At 48.0% G+C, this 18,647-nt stretch overlaps 1 protein-coding gene across 1 annotated transcript in view; it reads left to right on the top strand.

Moving 5' to 3' along the window:
- Positions 1-18,647, top strand: part of WNT9A (Wnt family member 9A) — a 62,694-nt gene that overhangs the window by 29,739 nt on the left and 14,308 nt on the right. Inside the window, exon 2 of the mRNA XM_074539232.1 lies at positions 13,225-13,484. Coding sequence (XP_074395333.1) covers positions 13,225-13,484 — 260 coding nt within the window. The remainder of the gene's footprint in view (positions 1-13,224; positions 13,485-18,647) is intronic.

Below are 18,647 nucleotides of genomic sequence, written 5' to 3'. Positions count from 1 at the left end.
AGAACATTTTTGTAGCACCTCATCCAAATCTCTTTATTTAAAACCATTCCCCCTTTGTCCTGTTCCTGTTGGAACTCTTGCTGCTGAGAATTTCAGATTTCTGTGCTGCCTGGCACTGACCCCCCAGAGAACACTGCACTGACCTGAGGCCGTGGAGAAGCTTCCAGAATGGAATGACAGAACTGGGATTGTGGGTGTGGAGTTTGGATAGAAGTGTGTGATATCACAGGGTGGGAAACTCAGAGTTTAAGGGTTTAGAATACAGTAATGGATATAAAGCAAGGTGGAGGTTTTGGGGTGGAGGCTGCTCCTTCTCCTCCCTTCTCCTCCCTTCTTCTCACTTCTTCTCCCTTCTCCACCTTCTTCTCCATGGTAATTGGATAAAAAGTCCCCATTGCAGCCACGGGTGGTTGGTTATTGGGTTAGAAGTGAAAATAATTTCAGTGTCATTTCTTAATTGGACAGTTGATCCTTCAAAGGCCTTGCAGAGAGAGAGATGGGGCTCCATGTTTAGGTTGTTGGAGTGAAGTGCTGCAGAGCTCAGGGTTTGTGAGAGTGTGACAGAGATAAGAACTGATAAACATCTGAGTCCCAACAAGAAATTCCATCTCACACATTTAATCTTGACCTTGGCAGAAAAGAAGACAAGATTTGACTTATTCCTTTCTTATTATCTGTAAAAAGTCTCTCTCTCTCCTTTTTAAGACTCCTTTAAGCCCTGGAAGGCTTCAGTTGGTAAAATATCAGTGTGCTGTGTGCCTGACACCTCTGGGGCCGTTCCTGCTGCCATCCTAAGGGTTCCAGAGTGCAGATGGGTTCAATATTAAATGTCCAACATTTAACATTGTGGAGTGGAGTAAGAAGCACCTTGCAGGTGGTTGGGAACACAAGAGCTGACATTCGGGGTGAATCAAAGATTTCTCCAGCCACTCGTGGATCTTTGGGAGGTCCAAGGACAGCTGGGAGCAGTGATGTGGCTCCTGACGTGTCCTCTGGCTGCCTGTGGTTTAAAGGCTTCCTGAGCCCTCGTGTTTCATCACCCAGCTGGCTGAACCTGCCTTTCCTGAGTTTGTTTAATCCATTTTGGAGTCTGTTCATCATTCTGGGCTCCACAACATCCGGTGGCAGCGAGCCTTGATGTTTAATGATGGGCACTTCGGAAAAATGGCTCCCTTCTCAATGGCTGCCTTTTATTTTTATTTTATTTTATTTTATTTTATTTTATTTTATTTTATTTTATTTTATTTTATTTTATTTTATTTTATTTTATTTTATTTTATTTTATTTTATTTTTATGCTGTGCCTGGTCTGAGTCAAAAGGTCTGATCCCTGCACTGCCCTGAGCAGAGCTCTCCCTGTGGAGCTTCCAGCCCTGGCTGGATCTGCAGGATTTGGTCCTCCTTCTCCTTCTTTCCCTTCTTCTCCATGGGTTTGGGTGGTTTTGTGTGATTGGATAAAAAAGTCCCCATTGCAGGGCATGGGTGGTTGGTTATTGGGTTAAAAGTAAAAATAATTTCGGTGTCATTTCTTAATTGGACAGTTGATCCTTAAAAGAAGGATGGGCAGGAGGTGTTCTGAGAGTTGAATTACCCTTTTGAAGGAATGTTCTTACCTTCTGTGTTGTGCTTTCTGATTCCTTCTTGGCAAAATAAATGAATAAAAAGCAGCATCAGTGCAAGAAGCTCAGGGAATAAACATTTATGGGGCTTTGGGGCCTCTTTGTTTAGATTTCAAATGCCAAATACCATTTATTCTGTGGATCTCCTCCCAGATAAGGGAAGCTGGTGAGAAAGATCATGAACTTGGACTTTCTTTGCTTGGAACAGAAAATCAAAGCTATTTCTGCTATTTCTGCAGGTTTATAAATGATATTTTGGCTTCTAGGAATTTGGGATTTGTGGTAGGAGCAGATGGGTTTCCATGGGGCTCAAGTTTGGCGCAAGAAACTCAAACCACTGAGCCCCTGGGCCACCTTCTTTGGTCTCCTGTGTTTAAAATCTTGTGTAAATTCTTTTGCTGTGTTCTGTCGTGTGATCCATGGCGTTTGTGGTCCTTTCCTGGTCTTCAATCCCAGCAAAAACTGCTCTGAAGCAAGGCAGGGTGATGATGCATATCTTCTGTAAGTGCCATCTAGAAATGTCCTTTGTCTTCTATGTCATTTTGGGCCCAATTTTAGATTAATAATCACGGAATATCTGGAGTTGGAAGGATTGAGTCCAACTCCTGCACAAGCAACCTCAACAATCTCACCCTGAGAGCATGAATTTCTCTAACCCCATGTCAGGGATGGAGCTGAGATCCTGGGATGAAAGGATATTCAGTAGTGTAAAAAAAAAAACCCAAAACCCACAAACTATTCCCCTCTCCCCCCAAAAAGCCCCAAACAAAAGCCCCAATATTTTAAAAATCTGTCCCTATTTGGACTTTTGATTTTTTTTCTCTTCTCTAGACCATGTGGAGTTAATGGGTTAAAAAAAACTTTCATTTTCTTCTCTGGGTTAATTCTTCATCTTCCATTGCACTTTTCCTGCTTCCCTGCGTGAAAGTCCCAACTCCTTGTTGTCTATGCTGGAGCAGGCTCCAGGCCAAAAGAAATGATGTTAGGCTAAAAAAATTAAAATAAATAAATTAAAATAAATAAATTAAATTAAAATAAAATAAAATAAAATAAATTTATTAAAATAAATAAATTAAAATAAATTTATCAAAATAAATAAATTAAAATAAATTAAATAAAAATGATCAGTGGCTGGCCAAGGAGCAGGGGTTTGGACTGGGGGTCCAGGAGCTGTCCAGCCAAGGAGGGGATGGTGTGGGGGATAATTCCTGGCACAGGCTGCCAGGGGCACGGCTAATGCCTCTTAACTCAGCACTGAAAGCCCCTGTTGCCGCCTGGCCCGTGCATTCCACTGGCACCGTTGGGTTGAAAATCCTTTGTAAATCTCCCTGATTGCTGTTTCATTCTTGAGAGGATGAAGGCGAGAGGAAACAACACAACCTTTCCCTCCCCGCCCTCCTTCTCTGCTTGTTTGTGGGCAGAGCGGGTCCTTCCAGGGGAATGAGGTCTTGGGGCTGAGATATTTACCTAAAATCAAAAATTACCTGAAATCAAATTGTCTTTTGCTCTGATGGGCTGGAAACCTCCCAAATAAGGTTTGGTGTAAGGAGAGGAGGGGGGGAAAGAGGAGAAATTCTTCAGCCACCTTGTGGTTCAGGTGCACCACCAAAGACCTAAAATTGATGCTTTCCTCTGCTGAGTTTGTTCCCCCTCACTGGGGAAGGGAAGGCAAATCCTCTCTTCAGTGAGTTGTAATTCATGACCTGTGCAGGCTTTTCAGGAGAGGGGAATGCTGCAGCAGCTTGGAGCTTGTGGTGCTCCTGATGGAGCTGTTCCTCATGGCACCTCCATCCCATAAAATCCTCTGCAGGAATGGGAACATCTCCAGCCCTCCACAGCTGAGCTGAGTCACATCTCTACCCTGCCCATCCACTGAGAGGTTTTTTCCTTTATGTGTGTGTCACATGCCAAAGTTGTTGGTAATTTGTCCAGAGGAAGGTGAGGGCCTGCTTTGGCAGGAAATTGAATGGAAGTTTATTTATGCATGCAGCAACCATCCTGTATCTGGGAGAAAACCATCCATGTTTGGTCCCATTCCCAGAGAAATCCCTTCTGAACTGGTTTAAAAACCTGCTGGTGGTTGGGGTCCAGTGTTCTCCTCAGTGCAGGCCTGGGGAAATTCCTCTGTGTTCAGCAGCCTGGAGAAATCTCCCAACTTCCATGTGAGCGTCATCTACATCTAAAATTGGAAATTCTGTGATAACATCCAAAAAGATCTTTGGGATCAGAGTGGTGTCTGAATGCTGGAGGAAAGCTGTGCTGGAAAGGGGCAAGCTGGAGATTTGCACCATTGGTTTATTTTGTCCAGAAGTAGCTGTTGTTTTCCCTTTTTGCTGGATGCTGGAATAACTCTGGGTAGGACCCGAGGTTGTGGATCTTTCCATGTCCATGTGTCCATCCTGAGATGCTCAGAGGAAGCCACTGTATGGATCTGTCCAGGCGTGGTTGAAGAGAGCTTGAATGATTGAAACCTCATGAATCTGCACCTTTTTTCCCTTAAAAAAAACCCCAAAAATCTGTTTGGGCCAATTCCATAAGGAGACTGGTCCTTCCTTTCCTGGTGAGTGGGATCTGCTGGGTTGGGAGTTTCCCTGTGCTGTCGCTTTTATCCTCCTTCTTCCCATTGCTCAGAAGCTGATCCAAGGACCGTAGAGGATTTCCCTCTGTCCTAAAATTCCAGAATCTTCCATTAGAAAAGCTCATCAAGCACATGGTCTCCTTTGGAGCAGGGCTGTGGGGTTTGGCTGCTTCCCACCTGCATGCTGTGAGCTTGGAAAGGCCTCTCACCTCTACTTGGTGTTTTGGGGAGTGTGTAATGTTGTAGTAAGCCCTGAGGAAGCCCTGAGGGAGCTGGGGGTGCTCGGCCTGGAGAAAAGGAGACTCAGGGCTGCCCCCATCACTCTCTGCAGCTCCTGAAAGGTGCCTGTGCTCAGCTGGGGTTGGGCTCTGTCTGCAGCAGCACTGACACAGCCAGAGCACACAGCCTCAAAGGAAATGTAAGTTGGATATCAGGAAAAAGTTCTTCACAAAAAGAGTAATAAAGTTCTGAAATGGTTGCCTGTGGGAACCCAGGAAATTCCTCTGGCTGCCCTGGAGGACTTCAGCCCCTTCCCGGGGGGCTCAGAGACCTTTGGTTGAGCCCTTGGAAAAAACAATTACCAACCTTAGATGAAGAATTACAAGCCACAACAGTTTAAGTAGAATGATAATGAAAAAAATAGAGATTTTTGGGGTTTTTAGAATGAGGGGTTCAGGGGGCAAGATGGAGGAATCTGGGCATGTCCAGCCTTTCTCCTTCTTCTTCTTGGACTCCATCTTCTGCTGTGATGGTGGCACTTTTGGATTGGTTTAGAGTAGAAGCTCACTGTCTAACATAGGTGAGAGGTATGGGGAAGTTATTGTAAATATTGTACACGTAGTTTTTAGGTATAAAAAGATAACACTGCCCCAGGGGCAGGCAGAGTGCCTGGGACTGTCCTGCTGAATGGACCTCGGCAGGACAGGAGAAAGAATTTTATAGATAAGACACAATAAACAACCTTGAGACCGAGAAATGAAGAGCTCTGACTCCTCTGAATGCCGGGCTGGGAAAAGAGACTTTCTAACACATCTCGGGGTCACTGTGAGCAGCAAGAGACCAGGAGAGCTGCCCGGGGAGGTGGTGCAGTCCCCATCCCTGGGTGTGTTTAACAAAGCCTGGATGTGGCACTGGGTGCTGGGGTTTGGTTGAGCTGTTGGGGCTGGGTTGGATTGGATGGTCCTGAAGGTCTCTTCCAACCTGGTCATTCTGTGATTCTGTGATTTCTGTGTGTAGCAGCCTCTGCATTGGAGCTGTGACTCCTCTAGAAACTCCAGCTGAGATTTGGGCGCTGCTGACTGAGGAGGAAGTGACATTTGAGAGGTTGTCACCTAAAGAAAGCTCTGGCCACACTATTGAGAGGAAGATAAGGATCAAACAGCCATTGGGCGTAATTGTGGTGGGAATTGCTTCACTCTTTGCTGGAGTTTATAATTGCTTTATTTCTGCTCTCCCACAGCCAGGCCCCATTGTTTGGGGACAATGACAGGGAGAGGTGAGCCCAGGGCAGAGCTGGTTGGGAATGGACCTGAGGGAGGAGAACTGGCACGGCCTTGAGGGATGGTGGAACTTGCAAAGATGAGTTTTAGCAAAGCTGGGTTTGATTCCTGGCTGGGCTCCAGCTCTGTCCTGTAAAGGCCTGGGTGGTTTGGATTCCCTCAGGCTGGGAAAAACACTTTTCCTCCTGTCACCTTCCTTGAGCCTCACAGTGTCACAGCATCCTGTCAGGGGATCACTGGGAAAATTATATCAGGAAAGGATTGAGGTAGAAGTGGAGAATTCCAGCAGAACGATCTTTGTGAGCACTTGGTGAGATTTCATTTTGGAAGCCTGAAGTTTGGAGAATCTACAGCCTTATTTTTCTGTAATATAAAGAGATCTGGGATATTTTTGAGTTCATCTGGGCCCTTTAATCTCTAAACACTTAAAAACCCAAACAGGACTGCAGAATGAGGTGGTTGAGCCTTCCGTGTCCAGCTCTTCTTCCAAATATCAAATCTTCATCACTCTTCCTGAAATTCAGATTTTTTTCTTGGACTTTTGGGTTTTTATACTCCAAATATTCAATAGCCTTTGTGGGAGGAGGAGTGTGATAAATCAATTTAGGAAAGATTCACGGAGTGGGAATGTGATGATAGGGGAGAGAGAGAGCAACTGGTGGTTTTTGAGTGCAAAATAAAATAATACAGGCCTGGTGTCCAGCATAACTCAGACTCCTTGAGCTGTGCAATCATTAATTTAAGTATTGTGGTGAAGACTCGTGGTCAAATTGTCAATTTTCCAGAAGGTTTTTTAATTGTTAAAGGAAAAGCGGAGGAAAGAAAAGAAAAAGGGCTGAAAGTGTGGCAATTCCACAGGAAAAAATTAATGTGGAAAGTGGAATTAGAATTAATCCAGTCATTGTACAAATGGATCAAAGAGAAATTTCCTAACAGAGGAGGAAGTGGGATAGGAATGCAGAATTTCAGCAGCCCTGTCATTCCAGATGGGAGCAGCAGAGGAAACTCTGGAGCGCCTCAAAAATGAGGGTGCTCTCACAGGTCAGTGTAGGTGCCTTAAATCTGCCTCATCCTGCTCCAGTCCCCAGCAGGAAAGTCCCCACTTCAGCCAGGGAAAATCCAGGGGCACTGATGGAAGTGTGAGCTGATGAGGCCATAGAAACTCTTGACCCCTGAGATGAGTGGGAAGCAGGATCTGTCTTGAGTTGCCTCTTGGAAGGGCAATAATTCCATGATGTCACAGATAAAACTTGGCCTGTGTTGTGGCCAGGGCTCTGCTTGGGATCTCTCCCAAATCCTTGGGTGATTGAACTCCAGGAAAAAAAAAAAATGCAATTAGCAATGTTTGAGATGAAGTTCACGACCAAGGAAGTGACAGGAATAGAGTGTGTGCAAACCAGATGGGTCTTGCTTTTTACATCAATTAATGATAAATGTGGAAAGTGAAAACTAGAATTAATCCAGTCACTGTACAGATGCACCAAAGAGAAATTTCCTATCAGAGGAGGAAGTGGGATAGGAATGGATTATTTCAGCAGCCCTGTCATTCCAGGTGGGAGCAGCAGAGGAAACAGCTCACCTCGGATCCCAGCTCCAGTGGCACTTGATTTAATTATAAACCTTCTGATTTCCTGGCTTCAGACTGGTGGAACTGGAATGGGAATAGCACAAAGGATCCTGCAAAGGTTCCTCTCAGGGTGCTGGGGCAGCCAGGTCCTTCCTGAGGTTTGGATTTGCACTTGGAGCAGAAATTGGGCATTAAAGATTAAAACCACAGAATATCCTGAGTTGGACCCATGAGGTGCAAAATTCTGCAGCAGAAATTCAAAATCCTGAAATCTATGAACAGTTTCTTGACTCTGGAGGTTGATGTTGCTCTCAGAGTTAATTACCAGCGAGGTAAAACTTCCTGGCTGTTTGCTCTCTCTCCGGGTTCCTGGTGGACATACACACAGAACCCTTTGGAATCTTGGAATCTTAAAACTTTAAACAGTTTGGCTTAGAACAGCTGGTTCTTAGCTTAGAACCAGCTGAGTTTGGCTTAGATGGTCTTGGCTTTAAGACCATCCAGTTTCAACCTTTTTCCACATAGGGGTGTCCGCTCCATCTCCCACTCAGCCCATTCTTGGAGGAAAATTACACAATCACAGGGTTCTGGCTGCTTGTTTAATCATAACAACTGTGGCTTGGGTGTGTAAAAAACAAAAACACACTCACACACACAGCCCCTGAAACATTTCCTTGGCAAGAACAGCTTGGCCTTTGTGAGGAGCTGAGAAAGCGTCCGACTGACACCGTTGCCTTACAGGACCTCGCTCAGCTGAGGTTGCATAAAAGGGCTTTGTGGGATTAGAAGGGCTCCATGCAGCAGCGTGTCAGGTGGGGCAGCTCTCCCTGCCTCTGCCCAGGCTTTGTTATTGATGCCACGCTCTGCAAAGTGCCACCTCAGCCCTGTCCCCAGGGCCTCTGGAATGTGCGTGCGGAGCCGAGGGCCCCCGAAGGGAAAACGTGTGTGTGGGTCTGTGTGTGCGGCTCCTGCTCTTCACCTGGCAGGGTTTCTGTGTGCTGGTGAGGGAAAACCCCTTTTCCCTCTCAATTTACTCCTTGCCTTGTTCCAGGGTGCTTCTGAGCAGTAATGCAGGCAGTGATGGGATCTCTGTTCATTGTGGTGTTTCATTGGTTGTTCTTCTGCCAGTTGTGACCTGTGAAGCACCATGAGTCCCATTTCCTACCATCTGCTGGACCCTGGATCTTTATTTTGTGTGTATTTAGGTGACTTTTGTCACCGAAACACCATCACTGTCAGCCAGTTTTGGAAGACTGATCTGTGGGAAAGTGTAGTTTGAAGTATCCCAAAGCCAAGCAAGAAGGGGAAAAGTGGGAAGAGGGTGAAAATCACCAATTGCTCTGCAGAAATCTTGGCTGTAGGATCAGTTCCCATCTCCGTCCTCACTCCAAGAGCTATCTGCTACAGGATCCTTGGAGCTTTTTTCCAGACCATTTAGGTGAACAATCCCTGATCAGCTGGAAAGAAAAAATGGGGAGAGGGAGCTTAGGAAATGCTTGGATGCCTCCCTCGCTCCCTCCCTCTCCTTTGCCTGCTGAGGGACTCTTGTGCCAACCATGGAATTTTGAAGGAATGAATCTTTAGAGTACCAGGGAAGCCAAGAATGAATGTCCTGGAGATTTTGTTACAGATTTGCTCTAGTGAAGCTCAGACTGAGGCGCCTCTCTCCTGAATGAGCTTTCTGGGAGCTTTGGTGGAGTTTTGGGAGGCACCAGACCTGGGTATTGTCCCACTCTCCTTGGGGAGGAGCTGGGACAGATCAGAAATGAAAGGGTTAAAATATGCTTCAAATAGACCTTGCTGTTTGGCCTTTCATTTTCTTCTTCTTCTTCTTCTTCTTCTTCTTCTTCTTCTTCTTCTTCTTCTTGTTATTCTTCTTGTTGTTGTTATTATTGTTATGATTATTTTTTTTTGGGGGGGGGAGCAGCAAAACTTGAGGGAAGATATTTTTCCATGTTTCCCACCAATCCCTCTTTGCTTTTATCACCGCAGGGATAAAAGCAAAGAGGGAGATATCAGTACCTTTTTCTGGAGATATCAGTACCTTTGAGTGTAATTGAAGGAGAACATTTGCCTGCCCATCTTTGTCCTAAAAATCCCACCTCAGCCATTTCTGCTCCCTCCCTGAGATACATCTGATATTAAATCACCTCATCAGTGCCTCAGTAATGGCTGGATCTGTACTGGATGTGCCTGGCTGGGACTCAGGGCAGGATTTTATGCCCATTGTGCACCAAGGTTTGGGAGTTAAAGCATCCTGAGCCCCTGTGCTACTGACATCCCATTAATTAGAGAGAAATACTCATTAAAACCAGCAAATCACTGCTCCTGTCTTGGGTTTTTAGTGGGTGAAATGGCTTTTGAGGTATTAAAGAGTCTTTTTTTCTAGCCCTGCATCTGAAGAAGTCAAAATGCTTTGGTTTTTAAGGTTGTTTATTTTTTTATCTATTACATTTCTTTTCTGGCTCGCTGAGGTTTGTTTGGTAGGTTGGTTTGTGGCACACTGACTGTATTTGGGGTGGTGTTAGTTTTTTATACTGAGAACTACATGTACTTTATTTACAATAATTTTTTAATACTTATCACTTATGTTAGGCAGTCTACTCTGAACTAATTTAGAAGTGTCACTATCACAGCAGAAGATGGAGGACAAAAATAAGAAGGACAGGACACACTTAGATCTCTCTATCTTGCTTTTTGAACTTTTATTCTAAGTCTTTAAAATTCTACTTTTTCACCCTGTGCTATCATTCTACTTACACTCTTGTGGCTTGTAAATCTTCACACAAAGTTGGCAGTTTTCTCTGTGGGCTAAAATCGAAGGCACAGGTGGTTTTGACTGTGTGCCAAGGTTTTTAAACTCTTTGCCAGGGTCTTGAGTTTTCTAGGGCAGTCAGAGGAATGTCCTGGGTTCCACACTCCTGTGTGGAACAGGTGGGGTTTTAAGGGTTTCCATCATCTCAGCAAATTGGGTGAAGGACCTCCCTTCCCATTCTCATCACTCCATTTTTGCCAGTGCCATTAATTACAGAGAAATACTCATTAAAGCCAGCATTAAAATCACTGCTCCTGCAGGACAGGTGGGGCTTTAAGGGGTTTCCATCATCTCAGCAAATTGGGTGAAGGAGCCCCCCTCCCATTCCCATCACCCCATTTTTCCCAGTGCTCCTGCAGCAATGGAGATGTCCCCAAACTTCCCCAGTGCAGGCCTGCAATATTCCAGCGTGTTCCCAGCCCTGGATTTCCAGATTTTTCATCCATTTTTCCTTTTCTGGCTGTTGAATTTGTCTGCAGGTGCTGTGTGAGCCATTCTTCCCATTCCCATCACCCCTATTTTTCTCAGTTCTCCTTCAGCACTGGAGATATCCAAGCCCCCAACCTTCCCCAATGCAGAACTGTAACATTCCAGCATGTTCTCAGCCCTGGATTTCCAGATTTTCCAGCCATTTTTTCATTTCTGGCTGTGAGATTTGTCTGCAGGTGCTGTGTGAGCCATTCTTCCCATTGCCATCACCCCATTTTTCCCAGTGCTCCTGCAGCACTGGAGATGTCCAAGCCCTCAACCTTCCCCAGTGCAAGGCTGTGAGATTCCAGCGTGCTCCCAGCCCTGGATTTCCAGATTTTTCATCCATTTTTCCTTTCTGGCTGTGGAATGTGCTGTGTGAGCCCGGGTGGTGATTCCCGTGGGCTGTGGGCACTGGCACCTGGCCGGAGCAGGGCACAGCCAGCACTGTGGGGCACAGCAGCCTGGCCAGCAGAGCTCTCCTGAGCCCAGCAGATGTTCCTGCAGCCTCTCTGCTCCTGGGGACCATGCCAGCCTGGTCCTGTGCCAGCAGCTGTCACTTGACACCAGGAACAGTCCCCTGGCATCTTTTGTTGCCCACTATAGAGTCAAGGAGCTTGTGCTGGGGAAGGGAGGGGGTGAGGCAAAGGGACATGAATTTCTTTGGGTTATGGGATTTTTTTTAGGTTTTGAGCTTGTTCTGTCTTGTAAAAGCTTTCGGCAGCATCTCTTGGAATGTCAGGACCCAGGACATCCCTCTGGCTGTCCTGAGCAGCCCAGACCCCTGCCAGGGGGCTCAGGGACCCTGGCACAGAGCCCAGAACACCTGTGGGTTTGATTATGACCCGTGGAGCAAATTACCAACTTTGTATGAAGATCTGCAAGCCACAACAGTTTAGGTAGAATAATAGTGAAGTTATCATGGGGTGGAAAAGTAGATTTTGGGGTTTTTGGTATGAGGGGTTCAGTGGGAGCAAGATGGAGGAATCTGGGCATGTCCAGCCTTTCTCCTTCTTCTTCTTGGCCTCCATCTTCTGCTGTGATGGTGGCACTTTTGGATTGGTTTAGAGTAGAAGCTCACTGTCTAACACAGGTGATAGGTATTGGAAAGTAATTGTAAATATTGTACACATAGTTTTTAGTATAAAGACATAACACCACCCTGGGGGCAGGCAGAGTGCCTGGAACTGTCCTGCTGGATGGACCTTGGCAGGGCAGGAGAAAGAATTTTATAGATAAGACACAATAAACAACCTTGAGACTGAGAAATGAAGAGCTCTGACTCCTTCTTTTAGCACTGGGCTGGGAAAAGAGACTTTCCAACTTTTCTTGTGGTCACTCTGAGCAGCGAGAGATCCCAACACTGGAAAGTGTGTCCTGCACTCCAGCCTTGGGCTGTGGCTCACTGGATTTTGTGTCAGGATCTCCTCTGCTGAGGGCAGGGTGGCTTTCTGTGCCTTCTCAGGGTGTCTCTTGGGCTCTGATGGGACAAATCATGCTCTGTCCCTTCCCCAGATGGATTCTGGCTCTGCTTGGTGTGCTAAAATGATTTTTTTGTTTATTCCCAGTGACAGTGGTGCTCGAGTATTTTTGCCAGTTCCCCGAGTTCATGCAGTGAGGCACCTGAAATGATTTCTTTCCACTTTCAGTTTTAAACACAGTCCTGTGGTGGAGGTGGCCAGGGATTTATGCCCAAACAAGCTCTGTGAGATCCAGTAGGGAGCACAAATCCAAATATTTCCTCTTTCCTGCTGCCACCTTGCACACACACTGTGAGGAGCCCTACTGTAAGTCAAGTCCACAGGGATGCTCAGCCAGGAGATCCTGATCCCACCAGTGACCCCATTTCTATCACAGGAAATTTAATGGAACGGATTCATGGAATCCCAGAATGGTTTGGGTTGGAAGGACCTTAAATACCATTTAGATCCAAGCCCCTGCCCTGAGTGGGGATGCCACTCACTAGATCAGTGTCCAGCCTGGCCTTGGACACTCCCAGGGATGGGGCAACCACAGCCTCCCTAAGCAACCTGGCCCAGGGCCTCACCACTCTCACGGGGGAGAATTTCTGAGCTGGGGGAGCTCAGCCTGGAGAAAAGGAGACTCAGGGCTGCCCCCATCACTCTCTGCAGCTCCTGAAAGGTGCCTGTGCTCAGCTGGGGCTGGGCTCTGTCTGCAGCAGCACTGACACAGCCAGAGCACACAGCCTCGAGCTGCACCAAGGGAAATACAGGTTGGATAGCAGGAAAAAGATTTTCACAGAAAGAGTGATAAAGTTCTGGAATGGCTGCCCAGGGAGGTGGTGGAGTCCCCATCCCTGGGTGTGTTTAACAAAGCCTGGATGTGTTTAACAAAGCCTGGATGTGGCACTGGGTGCCAGGGTTGAGTTGAGCTGTTGGCGCCAGGTTGGACTGGATGACCTTGAAGGTCTCTTCCAACCTGGTCATTCTGGGAATTCTGTGATTCTGTGAAAGGAAGGAGCTTTAATGGCAGGGCAGAAGCACTGGCCAGAGCACACAGGTCTCCTCCAAGGCTGCAGCAGGAGTGTCCCCATCCCAAAAGGTCTCTCTAAACCCATCTCTGCTTTGCTGTCTCTGCCAACATTGTTGTTCTGGGAACTCTTGCAGTAATTTTTTATTTTCCCTGCCCTCACCATGGTCCCTCTGTGTCCCTCTGCAGGCTGACGGGGAACGAACCCCTGACCATCCTCCCTCTGACCTCAGAAATGGAGGAGGCGGCCGTCAAGGCCCACTACAAGGTGTGTGACCGCCTGAAGCTGGAGAAGAAGCAGCGCCGGATGTGCCGGCGCGACCCCGGCGTGGCCGAGACGCTGATGGAGGCCATCAGCATGAGCGCCCTGGAGTGCCAGTACCAGTTCCGCTTCGAGCGCTGGAACTGCACCCTCGAGGGCCGCTACCGTGCCAGCCTGCTCAAGAGAGGTGGGGATGGGGGCTGCAGGGGGGTCCTTGAGGGAGGGGGGTATGGGGGATTGGGGGGGGCCTCAAGGGAGGGGAGTCTGGGGCCACCTCAAGAGAAATGAGTCTGGGGGGCCTCCTCAAGGGAGGTCTGGAGGGGAGGCCTCTTCAAGAGAGGTGTGTTTGGGGCCTCCTCAAGGGAGGTGAGTCTGGGGGGCTCCTAAGGAGAAATGAATCTCGGAGCTCCTCAAGGGAGGTGGAGTCTGGGGCCTCCTCAAGGGAGGTGAGTTTGGGAGGCCTTAGGGGGATCCTAAAAAGAAATGAGTCTGTGGGGCCTCCTCAAAGGAGGTGAGTCTGTGGGGTCTGGGGGCTCCTCAAGAGAAATGAGTCTGGGGGGCTCCTCAGGGGAGGACAGTCTAGGGGCCTTCTCAAGGGAGGTGAGATTGGAGGGCTTCAGGGGGCTTCTCAAGGGAGGTGAGTCTGGGGGATCTGGGGTTTCCTCAAGGGAGGTGAGTCTGGGGGGCCTCAGGGGGCTCCTAAAGAGAAATGAGTCTGGGGGCTCCTCAAGGGAGGTGAGATTGGAGGGCTTCAGGGGGCTGAAGCCCCCTGGGGGCTTCAGGAGTCTTGGGGGTCTGGGGATTCTTCAAGGGACATGAGTGTGAAAGGTCTCCTCAAGGGAAGTGAGTCTGAGGGGTTCCTCAAGGGAAGTGAGTCTGAGGGGTTCCTCAAGAGAGGTGAGTCTGGGGGGTCTGGGGATTGCTCAAGGGACATGAGTCTGATGGGTTCCTCAAGAGAGCTGGGTCTGGGGGGCCCCAAGGGTGGTGAGTCTGGGGAGTGTGGGGGGCCTCCTCAGGGAGGTCTTGAGGGGAGGCCTCCTCAAGAGAGGTGAGTCTGGGGGGCTCCTCAGGAGAAATGAGTCTGGAGGTTCCTCAAGAGAGGTGGGTCTGGGGTGTCATCCTGCCCTGATGGCCAGTCTGGGACGTCCTTTGCTGGTGGTGCTTCCCCTGAGGTCCACCAAGAGCTGCCAGCAAGGCCTGAGCTCATCCCTGGAAGTGCAGGGCAGGCAGAGAATGTGCTAATGGGGGTAATTTATGGGCTTGCCCTCTCTGCTTCCCACTGCTGGCCCTGGCTGCTCCCCTTGGAAGCTGGAGGTGTTTGTGCAGCTCTGTGCAGTTGCATTTTCTGCCCATTTCTGCTCGAAACTGAGCTGCTGCTGGAGGAGAGCGTTGGGAAGCTCTCAAAGCTGTCCCCTCTTTCTTTATTAATTTCTTTCTTATATTTTTTCTTTATTTTTTCTCCTGTTCATTTCTCCTATTTATTTCTCCTGTTTATCATGCCAGTCTCTCAGGAAAAAAGTTGAGGAAACGCCTTTTTTAAGGAAATAAGGCAAACCAGACTGTTCTGTGCTGTCCTGTTAGAGGGGGAAAGGGGAGCTCTGTCATAGTGCAGGGCAAAACCTGCAGATTAATAATAAGTAAATCCTTGCAATAAATCTGTTATTGCCAAGGATGTGAGCAGTGGGTAATTAATTCCCACACCTCTTCCCAGCAGCTCAGGTGGAGATGGCCAGAAATTAGGATTATTGGAGGAGAAGGTGATATTTTTAGTTATTTTCTTTGTACCTCCACATATAATCCAGTTCCTTCCACCCTCCCAGTAAAATCCAGTTCTTATTTTAGCACCATTTTACTGACAGCATTCGAGGGGCTCCAGGGCTTTAGTGCCTTCCAGAAAACCCCACACTCAGCAATGGACCTGGACCTGGAAAAGCCAGGGTGTGAAAGGCTTTAAAGATAAGAGCAGAGGTCTGCAGGGCTTAATTAGTGAGGAGGAGTAATTCAGAAGCACCCGGGGCTTAACTAATGCACTGTCACTGACTGGTGGAAACAAGGAAAGTCCTTATGAAACCCAAGAGCTCCGGGCCAGAGCTGCAAGACATTTAAAAATATCCCTGCATGCCAGAGGAGTCCCTGGATTAGTGGTGTCTTGGGGAAGCCAAGCACTTTCTCATGCTGACACCTGGAGGCCACAGCTCGTTCCTTCAGACCTGCCTGTGCCCTGGGCAGGGCAGCCTGGAGTTAAAACCCCATGGAGACCTCCCGTTGTCAGGGATCTGGGTGATAAATGAGAGCACTGAGGGCTGCAGGGCTCTGCTGCTGTCTCATTCTGCCGTGGTTTATATCCCTGCAGCATCTCTGCCCTGCCCCGCTGCTGTAAATCCTTCAGGTGCTGTTCCTGAGCAGTAACACAGTGCTCTGTAAATCTTCCTCCTCCTCCTCCTCCTCCTCTGCAGGAGCTGCTGGTTCCTGGCTCAGCATTGCAGCAAGTGGTACCCCAGGGCAAAGGCTGGCATGTATCACCCACTAGGGCGCAGCTTTCCAAATCCATCACTGAGGGCTTGTTTCTCCTCCTCCTCTTCCAGAGAGAAAGGAAAAAAAGGGGAAAAAACCCCACTTTTTTCACTTAAAAACCCCGCTTTTTTACACTTTGGTCACCCTGGCTGCTGGTTTGCAGCTTGGGCTGATGCAGCCCCCGTTTCTTAAAATAACAGGGGATTGTTTAAGGGACTCGTTATCCTCTTTGGATCCTCGTGCACAATTTTGGAAATGGCTGAAACTGGATAGCCAGGCCCGGCAGACTGTCAATGCACCGGGGCTTAGAATGCCTGCATTGATTTAAAGCTCATTATCTTGTTACAAAATATCTTGGTGCAATCAAATAGTGCGTGGTGGAGATGGCTTTAAAATCTGGCCAGAGCCAAATGTCACATGGAGCTCGTTGGGAGCTGTGAGATGATCCCCGTGCTGATGGGCACAGGGAATTTGGGAAGCTCTCAGTGGTGTGGAGAAGGGGAGGAGTGGAGACAAAGCTGGTGGAAAGGGAGAAGCTGGCAGATGAGCTGCTCCTGCTGGCTTTCTCTCAGGTCTGGAATGCGTTGTGGTCGCACGGCGCTGACTTTCTCCTGGGATTCCACAACTGCTCCGGATTCAGCAGGGTGGAGAGCTGGGCTGCCCAATTCAGCAATTCGGGCTGGTGGCTGGGAGCTGAGTGTGCAAGGCCAGCTTGGAGGGAGTTTGGAGTGACCTGGCATAGTGAAAGGTGTCTGCTCAGGAACAGGATGGATCTCGGGGTCCCTTCCAACCCAAATCACGCCATGATTGCAGGCTCAGACCTCCAGAGCAATGTTGGCACACCCCATCCCATTCAGGATTCTCTCTTTGGAGGGTTTGCACACCACATCCCATTGAGGATTCTCTGTTTGACATTGGTGCTCTTAATTCTGTTTGGCTGTGGCAAGAATTCTCCAATCCAGGAGCACAGCTGTCTTTGGTAATGGCATCCCCCTGACAGTCTAACCTGGGGTGTAACCTAGAAAAAAACAAAGGATTTTAGTGAAAAAACACAGTTTACAAAGAATGAGAGATGCTTGGAAGGATGTTGGCTGGGAGTTGAGTGTGCAAAGCCAGCTTGGATGGGGTTTGAGGCAACCTGGGATAGTGGAAGGTGTCCCTGCCCAGGACAGGATGGATCTCAGGGTCCTTCCAACCCAAACCACACCTCAGACTTCCAGGGTAGGGTTTGCACACCCCATCCCATTGAGGATTCTCTGACTTTGGTGCTCTTCATTCTGTGTGGCTGTGGCAAGAATTCTCCAATCCAGGAGCACAGAGGCTTGGGGACATCTCTCTGGTAGTGGCATCCCTCTGACAGGCATGTGGGCAGTCTGACCTGCGGTGTAACCTAGAAGAAAACCAAGGATTTTAGTGAAAAAACACAGTTTACAAAGGATGAGAGATGCTTTGAAGGCATTTTCTACCCAGAGGAGTCATCTGGGTACCCATGAGTTTTTGTTGTATGAATTTAGAATATAGAACTTAGAATACTTCACTTATATATGAAGAATACTCCTTTCCACATACATATAATATATGAATTTAGAATAATCTACTTCCAATAGAGTATTTGCAGTGCTGAAGGTGTTTCTGGGCTGTCAGAATAGTAAAATAAGAAAATTTGTTATTTTAACTCTCACCACTCTTTGCAGTGTCCTCAGTGAATGTAGAGCAGAATCTTCTTTATTTTACTGCTGTTTCTAGAGAGGAAAAGGTTCCTGTTCTCCTTTTCCAGGTGAGCAGTAGAATGATTGGATAATTCCTACCACAGTTTGGAAGTAGAACCTCAGAACCCTTGGGAGGACCAAGCCTCAGTGTCCTGGGGTGGATTTTCATCAGTCTTCCTGCTCCTGGGAGTGTTTTGGGAAGGCAGACTCTGGGAATGGCTGCATGAGTTTGCTTGGAGTGTCATGAACCTCCCAAGGAACAGTTCCAAAAATGACCTGGCAGTGTCTCTGCATGTCCTTGGTTGACACACCAGCTCACAGATATATCCACTACTGTCACCATCCACTTGTGTTATTTTTGAGTGGGGGATTTCTTGAGTCCCATCCAAAGCTGTTCTGGAATTGCATCTCAAATATGCAGTCGTTTACAGCTTCCATAGCTGGGGAATGGGCAGCTATAAATACTGCCATGTTTGCTTTTTATTTCTGGCTTTTATAATTTGGATTGAAACCGTGGGTCCCTCTGGGTGTCACTTGCCTGTTGGGGGTGTGGATGCTGTCACATCCCTGCAGGTGAGTGTGGGGGTGTAAAGAAAGGCTGTGCATGGAGGTTTGAGGTGTAAACTGGGTATTTTTGAGTGAGATGCTGTGTTGGGTGACACATCTCCTGGTGGGGTCATCTGTCAACAATTCTGCCAGTCTGGAGCAGGACCCAGGGATTTGATTCAGGAGGAAAGGGAAGAGTGAGGAGGATTGGAAGCCTCTGCTGGGTTCTGCAGTTTGGTGTCCCCTTGGTAGCAGCAGCGGTACCTCCATGTCCTGTCCAACTCTTCATGGAGTCAAAGCTTTGGCTTTGAGGGGACCTTAAAGCTCATCCAATTCCACCCCCTGCCATGGGGAGGGACACATTCCACTATCCCGGGTTGCTCCAAGCCCTGCCCAGCATGGTCTTGGACACTTCCAGGGATGGGACAACTCTTGCTCAACTCTTTCCATTTTCAGGCAGAGACTGTGGGTGACACAGAGTGACAGGCACCGAGCTGGCCGGATTCCATGTGCATTCCTGAATCCTTGTGCCTCTCTGTCCATCATTCCTTGCCCTCCCTCGTGCCCTCTTCACCATCAGT

The sequence above is a fragment of the Zonotrichia albicollis genome, chromosome 1, assembly GCF_047830755.1.
Source record: "Zonotrichia albicollis isolate bZonAlb1 chromosome 1, bZonAlb1.hap1, whole genome shotgun sequence".
NCBI lineage: Eukaryota > Metazoa > Chordata > Aves > Passeriformes > Passerellidae > Zonotrichia > Zonotrichia albicollis.
The sequence above is the reverse complement of the archived record's forward strand: the minus strand, read 5'-3'. Positions and strand labels throughout refer to the sequence as shown.